Consider the following 20,137-nt stretch of genomic DNA (forward strand, 5'->3'; position numbering starts at 1 on the left):
AGAGAGAGAGGGCGAGAGAGAGAGGGCGAGAGAGAGAGGGCGAGAGAGAGAGGGCGAGAGAGAGAGCGAGAGAGAGAGAGAGAGGGCGAGAGAGAGGGCGAGAGAGAGGGCGAGAGAGAGAGGGCGAGAGAGAGAGGGCGAGAGAGAGCGAGAGGGCGAGAGAGAGAGAGGGCGAGAGAGAGAGGGCGAGAGAGAGAGAGAGAGAGAGAGAGAGGGCGAGAGAGAGAGAGAGAGGGCGAGAGAGAGAGAGAGAGGGCGAGAGAGAGAGAGAGAGGGCGAGAGAGAGAGAGAGAGAGGGCGAGAGAGAGAGAGAGGGCGAGAGAGAGAGGGCGAGATAGAGAGAGGGCGAGATAGAGAGAGGGCGAGATAGAGAGAGGGCGAGATAGAGAGAGGGCGAGATAGATAACATCCACTCAGGAGCAGACTTCCCACCATCTGGCGGAGCATCCTGCATGGGAGTCGGGGATGGGCTGGGCCGCACAGATAGGCTCAGAGGAACTGCCTGGGGGAGAATCGGGTCTGGGGTCGGACATGAAAAAAAGGCACTAGTACGTCATACAACCAGACCCTCAGAACGCGCTCTGTAGCCCCATTGAGTGAGAAGAGGGGGGGGGGGGGGGCGGGGAGAGAGAACGCAGCCCACTGCAGCACTCCCTCCCACAGGATGGGACCAGGAGATGAGGGACCAGGCGCAGGAGAGGAGCAGCCCTCAGCATCCTAGGCGCGCGACACTGCCGAAAAGGAAGCAGAGCTATGACTAGGCTATGAGCCGCGGCGTTGCGCCGTGCGCACAAAATCCCCCCTGATGAGTCCCGGAGAGGCTGCGGGCAGAGCCACCGGCAGCGCATAGCACATTGATGAGGAAAGAATGAAGGGACTCACCAGGTTTATGCCAAAATTGGTGACTTTATGCCATAGGAAACATCAGGAACAAGAGTTCAGTTAAGGAAGAAAAGAGTGGAGCTCAGCTGAGCTCGTGGAACGACGGCCCCATTTCGCGGGTTATCCGCTTGGTTGCGCCCACAGAATGTGTTCACGGTTCTCCGTTAACCTACTGCCGTGACCTGAGATCAGCTGACATGGTGTTGCTGGGCAACATGACTCTTCAATTCAGCAGTTCATTTAAAAAAATAAAAATAAAAAAAAGTTTTCCACCGGAGTACCCCTTTAAATCTCAATGGTCCGTTGGCTCCCAGCCAGGAGATCCAGCATGCTTCCCTTTTAACAAAAAAAGTCTGTCTGGTGAGACCAGTGGGAGTACTCACGGCAGCTTCTATGCCAAAAAAGTTAATGTTGCGGGGTAACATTAACCGGGACCCCGTAACATTAACTTTTTTTGGCATAGAAGCTGTTGTGAGTACTCCCCACTGGTCTCACCAGACAGGCTTTTTTGTTACAAAGGGAGGCACGCTGGATCTCCCAGCTGGGAGCCACAGGACCATTGGGATTTAATGAACACAACAAATTTAGCGCATTCGTATGAGGACCAGTGTTGCATATGTCTCTTTTTCTGATATGTTACCATGTCTCCCTCTCCCATTTCTCTCCCTTTCTGGTACTTCTCTTCATGCACACAGAACCACCTACTGTGGTTCCTCCTCTCCCCCACTTTCGTTGCAGATGGACTTAACTTACCAGGCACAGCTGGAAGATGTACGGAGCTGCCCTTGGCAGTGCTGGAGGGCAGAGTTTACCAGCCGCTGGATTGAAGAGTCATGTTGCCCAGCAACAGCACGTCAGATGATCAAAGGTCATGGCAGTAGGTTAACAAAGACCGTGAACACACTCTGTGGACGTGATCAAGCGGATAAACCGCGAAACAGGACCATCGTTCCACAAGTTCAGCTGAGCTCCAGTATTTTCTTCCTGACCCGAACCCTTGTTCCTGGTGCTTACATGGAATAAAGTCACCACTTTTGGCATAAACCGGGTGAGTTTTATACTTCATTCTTTCCTCATTGTCTTGCATTATTGTTCCATGTAAGCGCACCCCCGACATTGCCGCACCATCCTTCTATTTGCCAACACAGCCAACCTCCTCATTTAAAGGATCATCCACATACACTACAGTGCCGGCTCTATGTCTTTTGCAGAGAACAGTGAGCTCTCTGCCCGCAGCCCGGAGCGCAGACGGTCGGCGGCACCAGATCCCTGCGCACCAGAAAGTGACGGATCCCCCTCAGCTCATAAGGTCCCCCCCATCCAGGGAGAAGTGGCCCCAGAGGGGGAAATAGAGAGAGTTAGGGGGAGGGAGGGAAGGGGGAGAAAGGTTAAAACATACTTACCCACATAGTACATACTTATCCTGAAGACTTCAACCAGCTAGGGCCACCTGCCTTAAGCCAGCCTGGCAGGCAAACAGCGGCAAATGGGGGACCCAGACCCTTGGTACACCACCAGGTGCTGATTGGTGGTCAGGGGGGTGGGGGGGTTGACGAACCATTCAGAAATGCACCATTCCCCCAGCTCGCAGGTGGGGGATCAGGCAGCGCCATGTTCCTGTCGCCCCACTCTAGAAAAACAAAAAAGGGACAGAAAATCTAACTAGACACTGATACTAGGAAAAAAACAAAAGAAATAAGACCAGGTCTGGAGAACTCCAGACCTGTGTCTGCCTCCTGCTGACATTAAGCTAACACTGAGTTGCTCAGAGCCAGGAGGCTAGTATATCCTGCTGGGAGGAGCTTGCTTTCTTTTGCTTTTTGCCTAGTGTCAGCCTCCTAGCAGCAAGCAGCATATACCCAAGGCCATGTGTCCCCCAATGAAGCGTTCGAGAAACAATAGTTTTATTAAAGATAACTGCCTTTTAACATCCCACCACTAGGTGTCCCCTTACCTCCTGGGGCACTGATGAGATCCACAGCAGCATGAGGGTGTCCAAGGGTCTTTGACACGAGATGGCTGATGGACAAGGCAGGAGGAGGAACATGGCCTGCAGCAACACTGCTGTAACACAGAGTTTTTCAAAACATGTGCCTCCAGCTATTGCAAAACTACAACCCAAAGCGTGCCTGGACAGCCAAAGGATGTCTGGACATGCTGGGAGTTGTAGTTTTGCAAAAGCTGTAGGCACACGGCTCAAGGCAACAATGCTGCAAAAAAGGAAAAAAAAAAGTGTACCTCCAACTATTCCAAAACTACCAAGTCCCAGTATTACAGCAACAGATAGAAAATGTATGCACTAAACCTTTGCACTAATTTAGGAAGATGTTAGATATATACTCACCATGTTGTCTTTGGTGGTAGAACACAGACAATCTCCAATAATCATTGTGTGTATACGCATAAAACCCAGAGAGGAAAGTGTTACAGAGCAGGGCTGCCAGGCTCCTGAGAGCAGAGAGAGATTCCAGATATGTGAACCAAAATATGGGACACATAAAATGAGGACTTGGTTCCAGAGCGCTTTTCCTCAGATGGATGAATGGTAAAGGCAGACTAATTTCTTAGTATAAAGGAATTTATTGCAACAATTAGTTTCGAGCCTTATGCAAAGCTCTTCCTCAGGCATATAAAGTGCAATGCAAACACTCGTGGTTAAGTGCAGAGAGTCAACAGAGTGAGGGAGGAGGAGTCATCACAGTGCAGGCAAGAGAAGGCCATGCCCCCTGCCTTTGACAAGATGTAAAAGACATTGCGCAGCTGTAACATGCTACTTTTTTAGTGATGGGGTACTGAGTAACAATTTTTTTTATTTTTTGGGGAGAGATCTGACATACGCTTTAATAACTTAACCCCTTAAGGACTCAGCCCATTTTGGCCTTAAGGACTCAGACAATTTAATTTTTACGTTTTCATTTTTTCCTCCTCGCCTTCTAAAAATCATAACTCTTTTATATTTTCATCCACAGACTAGTATGAGGGCTTGTTTTTTGCGCGACCAGTTGTCCTTTGTAATGACATCACTCATTATATCATAAAATGTATGGCGCAACCAAAAAACACTATTTTTGTGGGGAAATTAAAACGAAAAACGCAATTTTGCTAATTTTGGAAGGTTTTGTTTTCACGCCGTACAATTTCTGGTAAAAATTACATGTGTTCTTTATTCTGAGGGTCAATACGATTAAAATGATACCCATGATTATATACTTTTATATTATTGTTGCGCTTAAAAAAAATCACAAACTTTTTAACCAAATTAGTACGTTTATAATCCCTTTATTTTGATGACCTATAACTTTTTTATTTTTTCGTATAAGCGGCGGTATGGGGGCTCATTTTTTGCCCCATGATCTGTACTTTTTTTTGATACCATATTTGCATATAAAAAACGTTTAATACATTTTTTATAATTTTTTTTTTAAATAAAATGTATTAAAAAAGTAGGAATTTTGGACTTTTTAAATTTTTTTTCGTTCACGCCGTTCACCGTACGGGATCATTAACATTTTATTTTAATAGTTCGGACATTTACGCACGCGGCAATACCAAATATGTCTATAAAAAATGTTTTTTACGCTTTTTGGGGGTAAAATAGGAAAAAACGGACGTTTTACTTTTTTATTGGGGGAGGGGATTTTTCACTTTTTTTTTTTTACTTTTACTTTGACATTTTTTTACATTTTTTTTTACACTTGAATAGTCCCCATAGGGGACTATTCATAGCAATACCATGATTGCTAATACTGATCTGTTCTATGTATAGGACATAGAACAGATCAGTATTATCGGTCATCTCCTGCTCTGGTCTGCTCGATCACAGACCAGAGCAGGAGACGCCGGGAGCCGCACGGAGGAAGGAGAGGGGACCTCCGTCCGGCATTCTGAATGATCGGATCCCCGCAGCAGCGCTGCGGGCGATCCGATCGTTCATTTTAATCGCAAACTGCCGCAGATGCCGGGATCTGTATTGATCCCGGCACCTGAGGGGTTAATGGCGGACGCCCGCGAGATCGCGGGCGTCGGCCATTGCCGGCGGGTCCCTGGCTGCGATCAGCAGCCGGGATCAGCCGCGCATGACACGGGCATCGCTCCGATGCCCGCGGTTATGCTTAGGACGTAAATGTACGTCCTGGTGCGTTAAGTACCACCTCACCAGGACGTACATTTACGTCCTGCGTCCTTAAGGGGTTAAACTGTAGCCTGTCCCAGAAGTACAGTGATGCTGTAGAAAACTTCTCAGCTTCTCCTGCTTTTCAAGTTGTGGTGTTGTCAAGAGTCGGAGCCTGAGAGCAGGACAGAGCACTGAGGCCCAAGCGCGCTCTCACTCCCAGCAGCCGTGCGCTTACACAGGCAGAGTAGTGCTGGTCCTGTCTACAGCCTTGTCCAAGAACCCTTGGACAATTTGATGCAGATTCTGTGTCCCAGGAGGTATGGGGACGCCTAGTGGCCAGTTTTAAAATTTTTTTATCATAATCGCAAAACATTGTTTTGTAATGCTTCGTAACATATCTAAAGTTTTTATATCTGACAGTGCCTATTTAACCTCTACTATACTTCAAATGCTGTAATCGGTATTGATCGCAGCGTCTGAAGGGTTAATGGTGGACATCAGCAAACATGATTTTTTGTGAATCCATCCAAAATTTTCTATTTTTACATAAATTTGACAAAAAAAAAAATAAAATTATATTATATATATATATATATATATATATATATATATATATATATATATATATATATCTATATATCTAAACGGGATGAGTATAACTTAGGGAGAGTTCACCACTCCTGGTGTGACGGAGCTTTCAAGGGCCACTAAGCACTCCGCCGGCATTCTGAAAAGGTGATGTAATGAGCCGATTTGCATATTCCTATATATATATATATATATATATATAATATATCACTGATCGGTTAGCCCGTTATTTTAAGTTTGGAGGTCTCCCAGGTTTTAATATAGACTGACGAACAGGGAACCTTTTAAAATTGCTTTTATTATTAAAATTATGAACACTTATCGGGTGTATATATTTAGTAGATCGCACCTTAGCTGTCTTCTTCTAGCCTTAAACACAATTACTGTAAAGAGACATGTATCTTGCTTCTGTCTTCTATTGTATAATGTCAGGCAGTGTTCAAACTGTGCATATATCGTGCGTTTTGTTGCTGTGCACAGTTTAGTTGCAAAAGTGGCTATGTGCAAAATGTCTTCTTAACTTTGGCAATCAGTGTATCCATTAGTGTAGTGCTTATTTTGGTGAGTACATTGCATATACTGTCCTCATTTACTCATAGCATTGAAATGTTATTGCACTGTCCACAGTCTCTTATTGCACTATTAATTATTGCACATGCCACTTAGCTTTTTTTCTTCCTTTAGGAGATAAGGTGCGTCTTTTTTATCCTTTGAGCTTGAGTGTGCGTATTGAGCCGATCCTACGCGTTTCCTCTGTGCGATTCCTCAGGGACCTTGTTGCGGCTTTTCAAATCTTGGCTTGCATCCTTTTGTGTAAGCGGCTCCTTTCATGTGTGCGGCTCTGATGCCGGCCGTACTCCATTTGATTTTCCCGCCGTGCTTTATATCCAATAACTCCTCCTTCGCTCCGCCTATTACTCTGGTCCGCCAATCTCCAGCTTGCGCATAGAACCTGCGCTCTCTATTGCCGTGGCTGGACTCTCACAGGTATGGCTAGGAGGGGAGTGTCTTCTATACTCAGGTGTGCTGTTCAGCCCTCGTTCTGAGCTCTGGACAGTCAGTGGACAGGTCGCTTTTCTTGCGTACCAGCTGTATTTTAACTCTTTTATTACTGGATTGCGTGTTCTTATGTTTCCGTTACTTGTATTATTTATTTATAGATGTTGACTACTGTTATATTCAGTTTTTTTGTTGTTGTTTTGATGATATTTTTGTAAACAGCTGTAGGTTGTATTATTTGATGAAACACGCGTAGGATATAAAGTCATTTAAACCCTCCGGTTTTACCGCTTCCAAAGTGAAGGTCCAGAAGGCTTCTCTTTGAAGGAGCATGTTATCCCAATCTCCTCCTCTATTTGGTGAGGGTATAACTTCAATGATCTGTGCCTGTAGACCTTGTACATCACTTTGGTGATGGGAGGCAAAGTGGTTTGCTACCGGGGTGTCTCGCATGTGCACTATATCCCCTACATGTTCTTGGAGCCTTCGTCTGAAGTTTCTTGCCCACATAATTTAGTGGACATGTGCAGGTTAGGAGGTAAATTACTCCTTTTGTTTCGCAATTGGCGAAGTGTTTGATCTGATATTCCTTTTTTGTTACTGCACTACTAAATTTACTTCCTTTTTTAATATATCGGCACATTGTACATTTACCACATTGGAATGTTCCGTTTGGTTTAGTTGTAAGCCATCCCTCTCTGGGGATTCTCTCAAAGTTGCTATGGACCAGTTTGTCCTTTAGATTACATCCTCTTTTGTATGTGATGTGAGGTTCACTAGGGATCAGTTCTTTTAAAGTATCATCTAGCCTTAATATGCCCCAATATTTGCTGAGGATTTGTTTTATCTCTCTAGCTTTGTCATCGTATACCCCTATTATTCTGGATATTTCTTTTCCTTCTTTACTGTCTTTTTTCTTTGGGGTCAGAAGTGAAGACCTATTTGCTTTCAGTGCTCTATGATAAGCTCTTTTTATTATTTTGTTGGGGTATCCCCTATTCCTGAGTCTGGTGCGAAGCTCACCTGCTTTACTTATAAATTCATCCAGGGTGGAACAATTTCTCCTAATACGGAGGTACTGGCCCGTTGGGATTCCCTGCTTCAGTGGGCGTGGGTGGCAGCTGTCCCACCGAAGCAGGGAATTTGTGGCTGTTTCTTTACGGAACACAGTAGTTTGTACATTTCTGTCTTCTGTAACCCAAATTTTTAGATCTAGGAATACCATACTTTCAGAACTGATGGAACTCGTGAACCTAAGTCCTAACTGATTAACATTGAGTTCCCTCACAAAGGTCTCAAATTTTTCTTTTGTGGACGACCAAATGATCAGGATGTCGTCAATGAATCTAAGCCACAATATTATGTGGCTAGTCCATGACGACATCCTGTCACTAAAGACCACTTGGTCCTCCCACCAGCCGAGGTACAGGTTTGCGTAACTGGGGGCGCAGGGGCTCCCCATCGCTGTACCTCGGCTTTGGTGGAAGGACTCTCCTTCAAATTGAAAATAATTCTTTGTTAGAACAAATTTTAATAGTGCCATTACCAATTTGTTATGAGGGACATATTGATTCCCCCTTGATTTGAGGAAGAACTCCACTGCCTCCAGCCCCTTGTCATGGGGGATGGAGGAGTACAGAGCCTCAACATCCAGGGCGGCTAACAGCACCCCCTCTTCTAATTTTACATCCTCGAGTCTTTTTAATACGTCGGTTGTGTCGCGGACATATGAAGGCAACGCGTACACAAACGGGCGTAATACACTGTCCACATACTGGCTTGCACCTTCTGTTATGTTCCCAATTCCCGATACTATGGGTCTCCCCCGTAACGGGGGGTACCCCTTATGGATTTTAGGGACTGAATAAAAACACGCAGTTTTTGGTGTGATAGGTTTGATGTAATCAAATTCTACTTTGCTCAGGAGGTTTAAAAGAGGATGTAATCTAAAGGACAAACTGGTCCATAGCAACTTTGAGAGAATCCCCAGAGAGGGATGGCTTGCAACTAAACCAAACGGAACATTCCAATGTGGTAAATGTACAATGTGCCGATATATTAAAAAAGGAAGTAAATTTAGTAGTGCAGTAACAAAAAAGGAATATCAGATCAAACACTTTGCCAATTGCGAAACAAAAGGAGTAATTTACCTCCTAACCTGCACATGTCCACTAAATTATGTGGGCAAAACTTTTAGAAACTTCAGACGAAGGCTCCAAGAACATGTAGGGGATATAGTGCACATGCGAGACACCCCGGTAGCAAACCACTTTGCCTCCCATCACCAAAGTGATGTACAAGGTCTACAGGCACAGATCATTGAAGTTATACCCTCACCAAATAGAGGAGGAGATTGGGATAACATGCTCCTTCAAAGAGAAGCCTTCTGGACCTTCACTTTGGAAGCGGTAAAACCGGAGGGTTTAAATGACTTTATATCCTACGCGTGTTTCATCAAATAATACAACCTACAGCTGTTTACAAAAATATCATCAAAACAACAACAAAAAAACTGAATATAACAGTAGTCAACATCTATAAATAAATAATACGACAAAAACAAATAATACAAGTAACGGAAACATAAGAACACGCAATCCAGTAATAAAAGAGTTAAAATACAGCTGGTACGCAAGAAAAGCGACCTGTCCACTGACTGTCCAGAGCTCAGAACGAGGGCTGAACAGCACACCTGAGTATAGAAGACACTCCCCTCCTAGCCATACCTGTGAGAGTCCAGCCACGGCAATAGAGAGCGCAGGTTCTATGCGCAAGCTGGAGATTGGCGGACCAGAGTAATAGGCGGAGCGAAGGAGGAGTTATTGGATATAAAGCACGGCGGGAAAATCAAATGGAGTACGGCCGGCATCAGAGCCGCACACATGAAAGGAGCCACTTACACAAAAGGATGCAAGCCAAGATTTGAAAAGCCGCAACAAGGTCCCTGAGGAATCGCACAGAGGAAACGCGTAGGATCGGCATAGGATCGGCTCAATACGCACACTCAAGCTCCAAGGATAAAAAAGACGCACCTTATCTCCTAAAGGAAGAAAAAAAGCTAAGTGGCATGTGCAATAATTAATAGTGCAATAAGAGACTGTGGACAGTGCAATAACATTTCAATGCTATGAGTAAATGAGGACAGTATATGCAATGTACTCACCAAAATAAGCACTACACTAATGGATACACTGATTGCCAAAGTTAAGAAGACATTTTGCACATAGCCACTTTTGCAACTAAACTGTGCACAGCAACAAAACGCACGATATATGCACAGTTTGAACACTGCCTGACATTATACAATAGAAGACAGAAGCAAGATACATGTCTCTTTACAGTAATTGTGTTTAAGGCTAGAAGAAGACAGCTAAGGTGCGATCTACTAAATATATACACCCGATAAGTGTTCATAATTTTAATAATAAAAGCAATTTTAAAAGGTTCCCTGTTCGTCAGTCTATATATATATATATATATATATACACACACATAAATACACATTTTTTGTCAAATTTATGTAAAAATAGAATATATATATTAGAATAATTTTTTTATTACACAAAGTAGATAAGGAGAACCAAATCATACAAAAATTGTTCTGGACTCCCTGTTATTACCATGCTTCTCTCCAGCTCTCCTCACTTTAAATAATTTTTTATTACTTATATTGTTTTGTGTGGTCGTCAAGCGTGGAGAATTGTTTGTGTTTTTGTGTCATTTTCTTTTCTGTTTGTTCTATTCTGTGTTGTCGCCGCTTGGCCCCAGGTCGGTTGCCGTATGTTATGTCCGGTTCCCCACCAATAGTGGGAAGGTTGAGTGCACGTTACACTGCCAGTGGGCAGTACTTTCTCCTCATCTGAAAGATGTACATTGCTTTGTATTCTTTTATTTGTTTATATTGCAATAAAAACAGTTATATACTACTTTCTGTACATCTTTTTAAGTAAACCTATACAATTGGTAGGTTGACTTCAAATTTGACAATATAGAAATGACTTACTACATATGGCTTTATTTGGATTTACTTGCTGTCCAGCAAGAAATTGCAGAAGCTTCCTTATATCAACTCGTGCTTCGGACATGATGTCTGGGTCACTTTGTGATGGTTCATCAGAAACTAGCAGAAAATATAATGAAGTTATGTATTTATTAGTTACCAATAAAAAAAAAAAAAAAAAAACACATTAGGAGCTGGCCAAACCTTGCTACATCATGAAAGACTGTCTCCATTTTACTGAAAAAAATCTACACTGAATGATCAATCATTGCATTAGGAACAGCTGGCGCTTGACACCTTGTGACCACTAATGCTTTTCTAATAGTGAAACCTGCCTGTTTATTCTCCTCTTACATTAAAAAGGCATTTTCACCCTGCAGCTCACTGGATATTTTCTCTTTTTCAGACCATTCTCTGTAAACCTTAGAGATGGTAGTGCATGAAAATCCCCGTAGATTCTGAAATACTCAGCCCAGCTGGCCAGGCATCAACCATGCCATAATAAAAGTCAATAAAACCCCCTATCTTCTGCATTCAGATGCTCTGTTTGACCTTCTGCAAGTTGTCTTAAAGGGCCAGAGGAAGCTCGCATAGCGAGTCAAACAGCGACTGTTGCCAGACTGTGAATACCCCCACCTCGATCCCTATCTTCCCCCAAGCACTATGTTATTTATGTGAGTATAATAAAGAAGTTACCTTGAGAAAGAAGCCTGGTGAGTCTGCCGACTTACTCCTTTATATTCATTGAACGAACTGTGTTATCTGTACTATAGTCAGAGCACCACCGTAACTTCGAAGAAATTCCCCAGCAGTCCCTATCCTATAACCATAATCAAAGTGTGTACAGTAGCAGTGCCGAACACACCTCTCCTCTTTTATAATTTACAAATCTGTTTAGTTTTCTGGTACCAGTCGATTGAAATTTTTTTTTTTCTAGCGGAGTACCCCTTTAAGTCTACATGCCTAAATGCATTGAGATACTTTCATGTGATTAGCTATTTGTGTTAACAAGCAATTGAACAGGTGCAACTAATAAAGTGGCCAGAGTGTTTATTGACACCAAAGCATGTATTATATTTAATTATATTTGCTTTGATGTGTATACATATCTATATCCACCACCATTACAATGCATTAGTTTACCTATGAACTATATTATAAATGTCTCTTTATTTAATTATATTTACATGTGCAATTTTCTATTTAAAGCGCAACTATCACAAATTTGTACCCCCCATAAACTGATCACAGGGTAATAAAGTTCTTTATAATTACTCTTTAGGCATACATTTTACTACTTTCAAGAAGCTTTGATCAGATAAAAAAATGCTTTATATGACAGTAAATCCTGATTGGCAGAATGAATGACCTTATTAACCCCTTAACAACCACGTATATTTATGTGAAGTGCGCTTCATACCTGGTGGGTCCCGATTGCTATCAGCAACCAGGACCCGCGGCTAATACCGGACATCGCCCATCGGGCTGATGTCCAATATTAACCCTTTAGATGCTGTGATAAAAAATTTATCACGGCGGCTAAAACGGGAGAAAACACTTGCCGGTTAGCTCAGTGGGCCATTTGGGACTGCCTTGGTGAAATTGCTGCATCCCAAACAAGTGAGAGGACAGCAGGGGGACGCTCACCAGTGCATTAATCAGTGTATGCAATCTAAGAGCTGCATGTAATAGTCCCCTATAAGGACAAAAAAAAAAAGAAAAAGTGTAAAAAGAAAAAAGTTAACTGGGATTTTATTACAAGATCAGGAGACGAACATTATGCTAAATTCCTTCTTTACTATTTCGATAGCAGCACAGTAAGGGTTAATAAAAGTAACAGTTACAGAGAAAAAATATGCAAAGTTGCTATCTGAGTAACAACCAATCAGCTTTCAGTAAAGGTAATAGCAGGTGAGAGAAGGTGACCAAAGACTTCTTTCTTTGCTGCTTTGCCAAAGATAAGTGACGTTTGTTCATCTCTCCTCACAATTTTGTCCTATTATTACAATTATTAACCCCTTAACCACCCAGCCAATTTTCACTGTAGGATACAGCAATTTTTTGCACATCTGACTACTGTCCCTTTAACCCCTTAAGGACCAGGCCATTTTTCACTGTAGGACCAGAGTGTTTTTTGCACATCTGACCACTTTCACTTTAAGCATTAATAACTCTGGGATGCTTTTACCTTTCATTCTGATTCAGAGATTGTTTTTTCGTGACATATTCTTCTTTATGTTGGTGGTAAAATTTTGTCGATACTTGCTTAATTTCTTGGTGAAAAATTCCAAAATTTTATGAGAAAATTGAAAATTTAGCATTTTTCTAACTTTGAAGCTCTATGCTTGTAAGGAAAATGGACATTCCAAATAAATTATATATTGATTCACATGTACAATATGTCTACTTTATGTATTCATCATAAAGGGACACTGCGGAGTTAGAAAGGGTGCAGAGACGCGCGACTAAACTAATATGGGGCATGGAACATCTTAGCTATGAGGAGCGATTAAAGGAGTTACAATTGTTTAGTCTTGAGAAGAGACGTTTAAGGGGGGATATGATAAACGTATATAAGTATATTAATGGCCCATACAAAAAATATGGAGAAAAACTGTTCCAGGTTAAACCCCCCCAAAGGACGAGGGGGCACTCCCTCCGTCTGGAGAAGAAAAAGTTTAGTCTCAAGGGGCGACACGCCTTCTTTACCGTGAGGACTGTGAATTTATGGAACGGTCTACCTCAGGAACTGGTCACAGCAGGAACAATTAACAGCTTTAAAACAGGATTAGATACATTCCTGGAACAAAATAAGATTAATGCTTATGAAGAAATATAAAATCTCATCCCTTCCCCAATATCGCGCCACACCCTTAATTCCCTGGTTGAACTTGATGGACATATGTCTTTTTTCGACCGTACTAACTATGTAACTATGTAACTATGTAACTATGTTTTTACTTTTGGAAGACATCAGAGGGCTTCAAAGTTCAGCAGCAATTTTCCAATTTTTCACAACATTTTCAAAATCTGAATTTTTCAGGGACCAGTTCAGGTTTGAATTGGATTTGTAGGGCTTTCTTATTAGAAATACCCCACAAATGACCACATTATAAAAACTGCACCCCTCAAAGTATTTAAATTGACATTCAGTAAGTGTGTTAAACCTTTAGGAATAGCAGCAATGTGAAGGAGAAAATTCAAAATCTTCATTTTTTACACTCGCATGTTCTTGTAGACCCAGTTTTTGAATTTTTACAAGGGGTAAAAGGAGAAAAATCCTCTCAAAATTTGTAACCCAATTTCTCTCAAGTAAGGCAATACCTCATATGTGTATGTCAAGCATTCGGCAGGCGCAGTAGAGGGCTCAGAAGGGAAGGAGCGACAATGGGATTTTGGAGAGCGAGTTTTTCTGAAATGGTTTTTGGGGGGAATGTCACATTTAGGAAGCCCCTTTGGTGCCAGAACCACAGAAAAAAACCCACATGGCATACCATTTTGGAAACTACACCCCTCAAGACACGTAACAAGGGGGAAGTGAGCCTTAACACCTCACAGGTATTTCACAACTTTTTGTTAAAGTTGGATGTGTACGTGAAAAAAAATAATCATTTCACTAAAATGCTGGTTTTTCCCCAAATTTTACATTTTTACAAGGAGTAATAGGAGAAAATTACCCCCAAAATTTGTAACCCCATCTCTTCTGAGTATGGAAATACCCCATGTGTGGACGTCAAGTGCTCTGCGGGCGAACTACAATGCTCAGAAGAGGAGGAGCGCCATTGAGCTTTTGAAGAGTGAATTTGTTTGGAATAGAAGTCAGGGGCCATGTGCGTTTACAAAGCCCCCAGTGGTGCCAGAACAGTGGACCCCCCCCCCCCCCCCCGCACGTGACCCCATTTTGGAAACTACACCCCTCTCAGAATTTAATAACGGGTGCAGTGAGCATTTATACCCCACTGGCATTTGACAGATCTTTGGAACAGTGGGCTGAGCAAATTAAAAGTTACATTTTTCATTTTCACTGACCACTGTTCCAAAAATCTGTCAGACACCTGTGGGGCGTAAATGCTCACTGTACCCCTTATTACATTATGTGAGGGGTGTAGTTTCCAAAATGGGGTCACATGTTGGGGGGTCCATTGTTCTGGCACTATGGGGGCTTTGTAAACACACGTGGCCTTCAGTTCCGGATACATTTTCTCTTCAAAATCACAATGTCGCTCCTTCTCTTCTGAGCATTGTAGCCCGCAGAGCACTTTACATCCACATATGGGGTATGTTCTTACTCAGAAGAAATGGGGTTACAAATTTGGGGGACTTTTTTCCTATTTTCCCTTGTGAAAATGAAAAATTTAGGGTAACACCAGCATTTTAGTGAAAATTTCTCATTTTCCCATCCAACTTTAACGAAAATTTGTCAAACACCTGTGGGGTGTTAAGGCTCACTATACCCCTTGTTACATTCCGTGAGGGGTGTAGTTTCCAAAATGGGGTCACATGTCGGTATTAAACTTTTTTGCGTTTATGTCAGAACCGCTGTAAAATCAGCTACCCCTGTGCAAATCACCAATTTAGGCCTCAAATGTACATAGCGGGCCCTCACTCCTGAGCCTTGTTGTGTGCCCGCAGAGCATTTTACGCCCACATATTGGGTATTTTCGTACTCTGGAGAAATTGCGTTACAAATTTTGGGGGTCTTTTTTTCCTTTTACCTCTTGTGAAAATAAAAAGTGAAGGGCAACACCAGCATGTTAGTGTAAAAAAATAAATGTTTTACACCAACAGGCTGGTGTAGCCACCAACTTTTCCTTTTCATAAAGGGTAAAAGCCCCCCAAAATTTGTAGTGTAATTTCTCCCGAGTACGGAAATACCCCATATGTGGCCCTAAACTGTTTCCTTGAAATACGACAGGGCTCTGAAGTGAGAGCGCCATGCGCATTTGAGGACTAAATTAGGGATTGCATAGGGGTGGACATAGGGGTATTCTACGCCAGTGATTCCCAAACAGGGTGCCTCCAGCTGTTAAACTCTCAGCATGCCTGGACAGTCAGTGGCTGTCCAGAAATGCTGGGAGTTGTTTTGCAACAGCTGGCGGCTCCGTTTTGGAAACACTGCCGTACAATACGCTTTACACTTTTCATTTTTATGGGGGGGGGGGGGGGACGACGACGGGGTAAGGGGGTGTATATGTAGTGTTTTACCCTTTATTATGTTTTAGTGTAGTGTAGTGTTTTCAGGGTACATTCGCATTGGCGGAGGTTTACAGTGAGTTCCCTGCTAGGAGTTTGCGCTGCGGCGAAAAGTTTGCCGCAGCTCAAACTTGAAGCAGGAAACTTACTATAAACCTGCCCGTGTGAATGTACCCTGTACATTCAAATGGGGGGGGCAAACCTCCAGCTGTTTTAAAACTACAACTCCCAGCATGTACTGACAGACCGTACATGCTGGGAGCTGTACTTTTGCAACAGCTGGAGGCACACTGGTTGGAAAACCTTCAGTAAGGTTCAGTTATCTAACTCAGTATTTTCCAACCAGTGTGCCTCCAGCTGTTGCAAAACTACAACTCCCAGCATGTACTGATTGCCGAAGGGCATGCAGGGAGATGTAGTTATGCACCAGCTGGAGGGATCGCAACTACAACTCCCAGCATGCTGGGATTTGCAGTTTTGCAACATCTGGAGAGCTACAGTAGAGAGACCACTGCACAGTGATCTCCAAACTGTGGCCCTCCAGATGTTGCAAAACTACAAATCCCAGCATTCCCAAACAGCTGTCTGGGCATACTGGGAGTTGTAGTTTTGCAACATCTGGAGTGCTACAGTATAGAGACCACTGTATAGTGGTCTAAAACTGTAGCCCTTCAGATGTTGCTAGGTAACTTACCGGCTTCTGTCGGATCCAGGGAGCCAGCTGCACAACATCGTCGCCCGCAGGGTAAGTGGATTCTGGCACCGATCCCCTTAGTTTCCCCGTTCTGCCCCGCCTATTGTGGGTGGGCAGAACGGAAAAAACGAAAGTTAATCCCCCCGCCCCCGATCTATTGGTCGTCACGTCTTTACGACCAATAGCAGGGACAGGAGGGGTGGCACCCTGCCACCTCACTCCTATCCCTTCAGGGGGATCGTCGGTGTCTTGGACAACTGCGAACCCCCTTATATTCCGGGTCACCATAGACCCGTAATGACCCGACATCGCGCAAATCTCAAGTGTGAATTCACTTGCGATTTGCGCCGATCGCCGACATGGGGGGGTCTGATGACCCCCCCCCCCCCCCCCTGGGCATTTGGGCGGGGTGACTGCTGATCGATATCAGCAGTTACCCCGGTCCCCGCCCAACGCGCGTCAGGGACCGAAATTCCCACGGACGTACGCGTACGTCCTTGGTCCTTAATATGTTAAGCATTAATAACTCTAGGATGCTTTAACCTTTCATTCTGATTCAGAGACAGTTTTTTTGTGACATATTCTACTTTATATCAGTGGTAAAATTTTGTCGATACTTGCATCACTTCTTTGTGAAAAATTTCTAAATTTTATGAACAAATTAAAAATTTAGCTTTTTTTTAACTTTGAAGCTCTCTGCTTATAAGGAAAATGGATATTCCCAAAAAAATTATATATTGATTCACATATACAATATGACTACTTTATATATACATCATAAAGTTGACATGTTTTAACTTTTGGAAGACATCAGAGGGCTTCAAAGTAAGCAGGAATTTTCCAATTTTTCACAAAATTTTGAAAATCGAAATTTTTCCACGGACCAGTTCAGTTTTGAAGTGGATTTGAAGGTCCTTCTTATTAGAAATACCCCATAAATGACCCCATTATAAAAACTACACCCCTCAAAGTATTCAAAATGACATTAAAAAGGTTTGTTAACCCTTTAGGTGTTTCACAGGAATAGAAGCAAATTGAAGGAAAATCTAAATCTTCATTTTTTACACTGGGATGTTCTTGTAGACCCAGTTTTTGAATTTTTGCAAGGGGTAATAGGAGAAAAAGCCCCCCAAAATTTGTAACCCAATTTCTCTCGAGTAAGGAAATACCTCATGTGTATGTCAAGTGTTCGGCGGGCACAGTAGAGGGCTTAGAAGGGAAGGAGCGACAATGGGATTTTGGAGAGTGAATTTTGCTGAAATGGTTTTTTGGGGGGGCATGTTGCATTTAGGAAGCCTCTGTGGTGCCAGAACAGCAGAAAACCCCCCACATGGCTTACCATTTTGGAAACTACACCCCTCAAGGCACGTAACAAGGGGTACAGTGAACCTTAAAACCCCACAGGTGTTTGAGGACTTTCCGTTAAAATTGTATGTGTAAATGAAAATGTACCATTTTTACAAAAGGTAATGGGAGAAAATGTCCCCCAAAATTTGTAACCCCATCTCTTCAGAGTATGGAAATACCCCATGTTAGGATGTAAAATGCTCTGCGGGCGAACTACAATGTTCAGAAGAGAAGAATAACATTTGGCTTTTGGAAATCAAATTTTGCTGAAATTGTTTTTGGTGGGCATGTAGCATTTAGGAAGCCCCTATGGTGCCAGTGTCAAGGTGACCAAAATGATTCTGACTGCCGATCAATATATATACTAATACTGAGATATTTATATGTCATTTCTAATGCTGAAGGAAAAAGATATTTGTTGAACTATGCACCACTTTCCGGTGTTTGCAAACTGCTTGTGACTGAATAACCTTGGATCAACGCCAGACGGCCCAAGATGGAAGTCAAAACATTTGAGGAAGATGCAGATTTTATAAGAAGGGTAAAGAACTGGGAATTTTCTGGTATTCGAGTGAGAGGGCTGCATAAATGAACATTGGCCAAGAAAGAAATTATTGGACACTAGATATACTAATATATACGGACACAATATATTTAAACAACCAATCAGAATGTAATATGCTAATTGTGATGTCATAATTCACCCTCCTTTGTACAATGTAAAAACCAAATTTACTTCCGGTAATAAACAGAACTCCTTAGGGGCAGCTCCTTTGTGTTTGCTGAGAAAGGAGATATTATACCAACATCCTGTGTCTGGTGTAAATCCCTTGTGCCAGCCCTCAGCGATAAGCAGCAGCGGTCACTCACATATTAATGCCTCACCTCGGTCAAGCCTTAGCACCAGCAAAGCAAAATAACATAAAAACACATGGCATACTATTTTAGAAACTACACCCCTCAAAGAATGTAACAGGGTATAGTGAGCCTTAACACCTCACAGGTGTTTCACCACTTTGATAAAGTTGTATGTGTAAATGAAAAATAAAATGTTCTCACTAAAATGCTGTTTTTCCCCCCAAATTTTACAAGGGGTAATAGGAGAAAATGACCCCCAAAATTTGTAACCCCATTTCTTCTGAGTATGGAAATACCCCATGTGTGGACATCAAGTGCTCTGCTGTCGCACTACAATGCTCAGAAGGGAAGGAGAGCAATTGAGCTTTTGGATAGTGAATTTGTTTGGAATGGAAGTCAGGGGCCATGTGCGTTTACAAAGCCCCCTGTGGTACCAGAACAGTGGACCCCCCCACGTGACCCCATTTTGGAAACTACACCCCTCACAGAACTTAATAAGGAGTGCCGTGAGTATTTACAGCCCACTGGCATTTGACAGATCTTTGGAACAGTAGGCTGTGCAAATGAAAAATTACATTTTTCATTTTCACGGACCACTGTTCCAAAAATCTCAGACACCTGTGGGGCGTAAATGCCTTCAATTCCGGACAAATTTTCTCTTCAAAAGCAAAATGGTGCTCCCTCTCTTCTGAGCATTGTAGTGCGCCAGCAGAGCGCTTTACATCCACATATGGGATATGCTCTTACTCGAAATGGGGTTATAAATTTGGGGGGGCTTTTTTCCTATTTTCCCTTGTGAAAATTAAAAATGTAGGCAAATTTTAGTGAATTTTTTTTATTTTTTTCATTTTCTCATCCAACTTTAACGGAAATTTGTCAAACACCTGTAAGGTGTTAATGCTCATTGTACCCCTTGTTAAGTTCCGTGAGGGGTGTAGTTTCCAAAATGGAAATTTTTTTTTTACGTTTATGTCAGAACTGCTGTAAAATCAGCCACCCCTGTGCAAAGTACGGAAATATCCCATACGTGGCCCTAAACTATTTCCTTGAAATACGACAGGGCTCCGAAGTGAGAGAGCGCCATGCGCATTTGAGGACTAAATTAGGGATTGCATAGGGGTGGACATAAGGGTATTCTACGCCAGTGATTCCAAAACAGGGTGCCTCCAGCTGTTGCTAAACTCACAGCATGCCTGGACAGTCAGTGGCTGTCCGGAAAAGCTGGGAGTTGTTGTTTTGCAACAGCTGGAGGCTCCGTTTTGGAAACACTGCTGTACAATTCATTTTTATTGGGGGGACAGTGTAAGGGGGTGTATATGTAGTGTTTTACGCTTTATTATGTGCTAGAGTAGTGTAGTGTTTTTAGGGTACATTCGCACTGGCGGGTTACGGTGAGTTTCCCGCTAGGAGTTTGCACTGCGGCAAAAAATTTGCCTCAGCTCAAACTTCAAGAAACTTACTG

General features: G+C 42.8%; 1 protein-coding gene across 10 annotated transcripts in view; it reads right to left on the bottom strand.

Annotated features, from left to right (window-relative positions):
* Positions 1–20,137, bottom strand: part of HUS1 (HUS1 checkpoint clamp component) — a 113,851-nt gene that overhangs the window by 12,247 nt on the left and 81,467 nt on the right. For 9 of the 10 annotated variants that reach the window (XM_056520251.1, XM_056520252.1, XM_056520250.1 and 6 more), the window contains 2 exons: positions 10,587–10,703; positions 2,837–2,946 (listed from right to left, as the gene is read on the bottom strand). In XM_056520251.1, the coding sequence (XP_056376226.1) occupies positions 2,837–2,946; positions 10,587–10,703 (227 nt within the window). The remainder of the gene's footprint in view (positions 1–2,836; positions 2,947–10,586; positions 10,704–20,137) is intronic. The other variant, XM_056520249.1, reaches the window with a different exon arrangement.

Source organism: Hyla sarda, chromosome 5, assembly GCF_029499605.1.
Source record: "Hyla sarda isolate aHylSar1 chromosome 5, aHylSar1.hap1, whole genome shotgun sequence".
Classification (NCBI taxonomy): Eukaryota; Metazoa; Chordata; class Amphibia; order Anura; family Hylidae; genus Hyla; species Hyla sarda.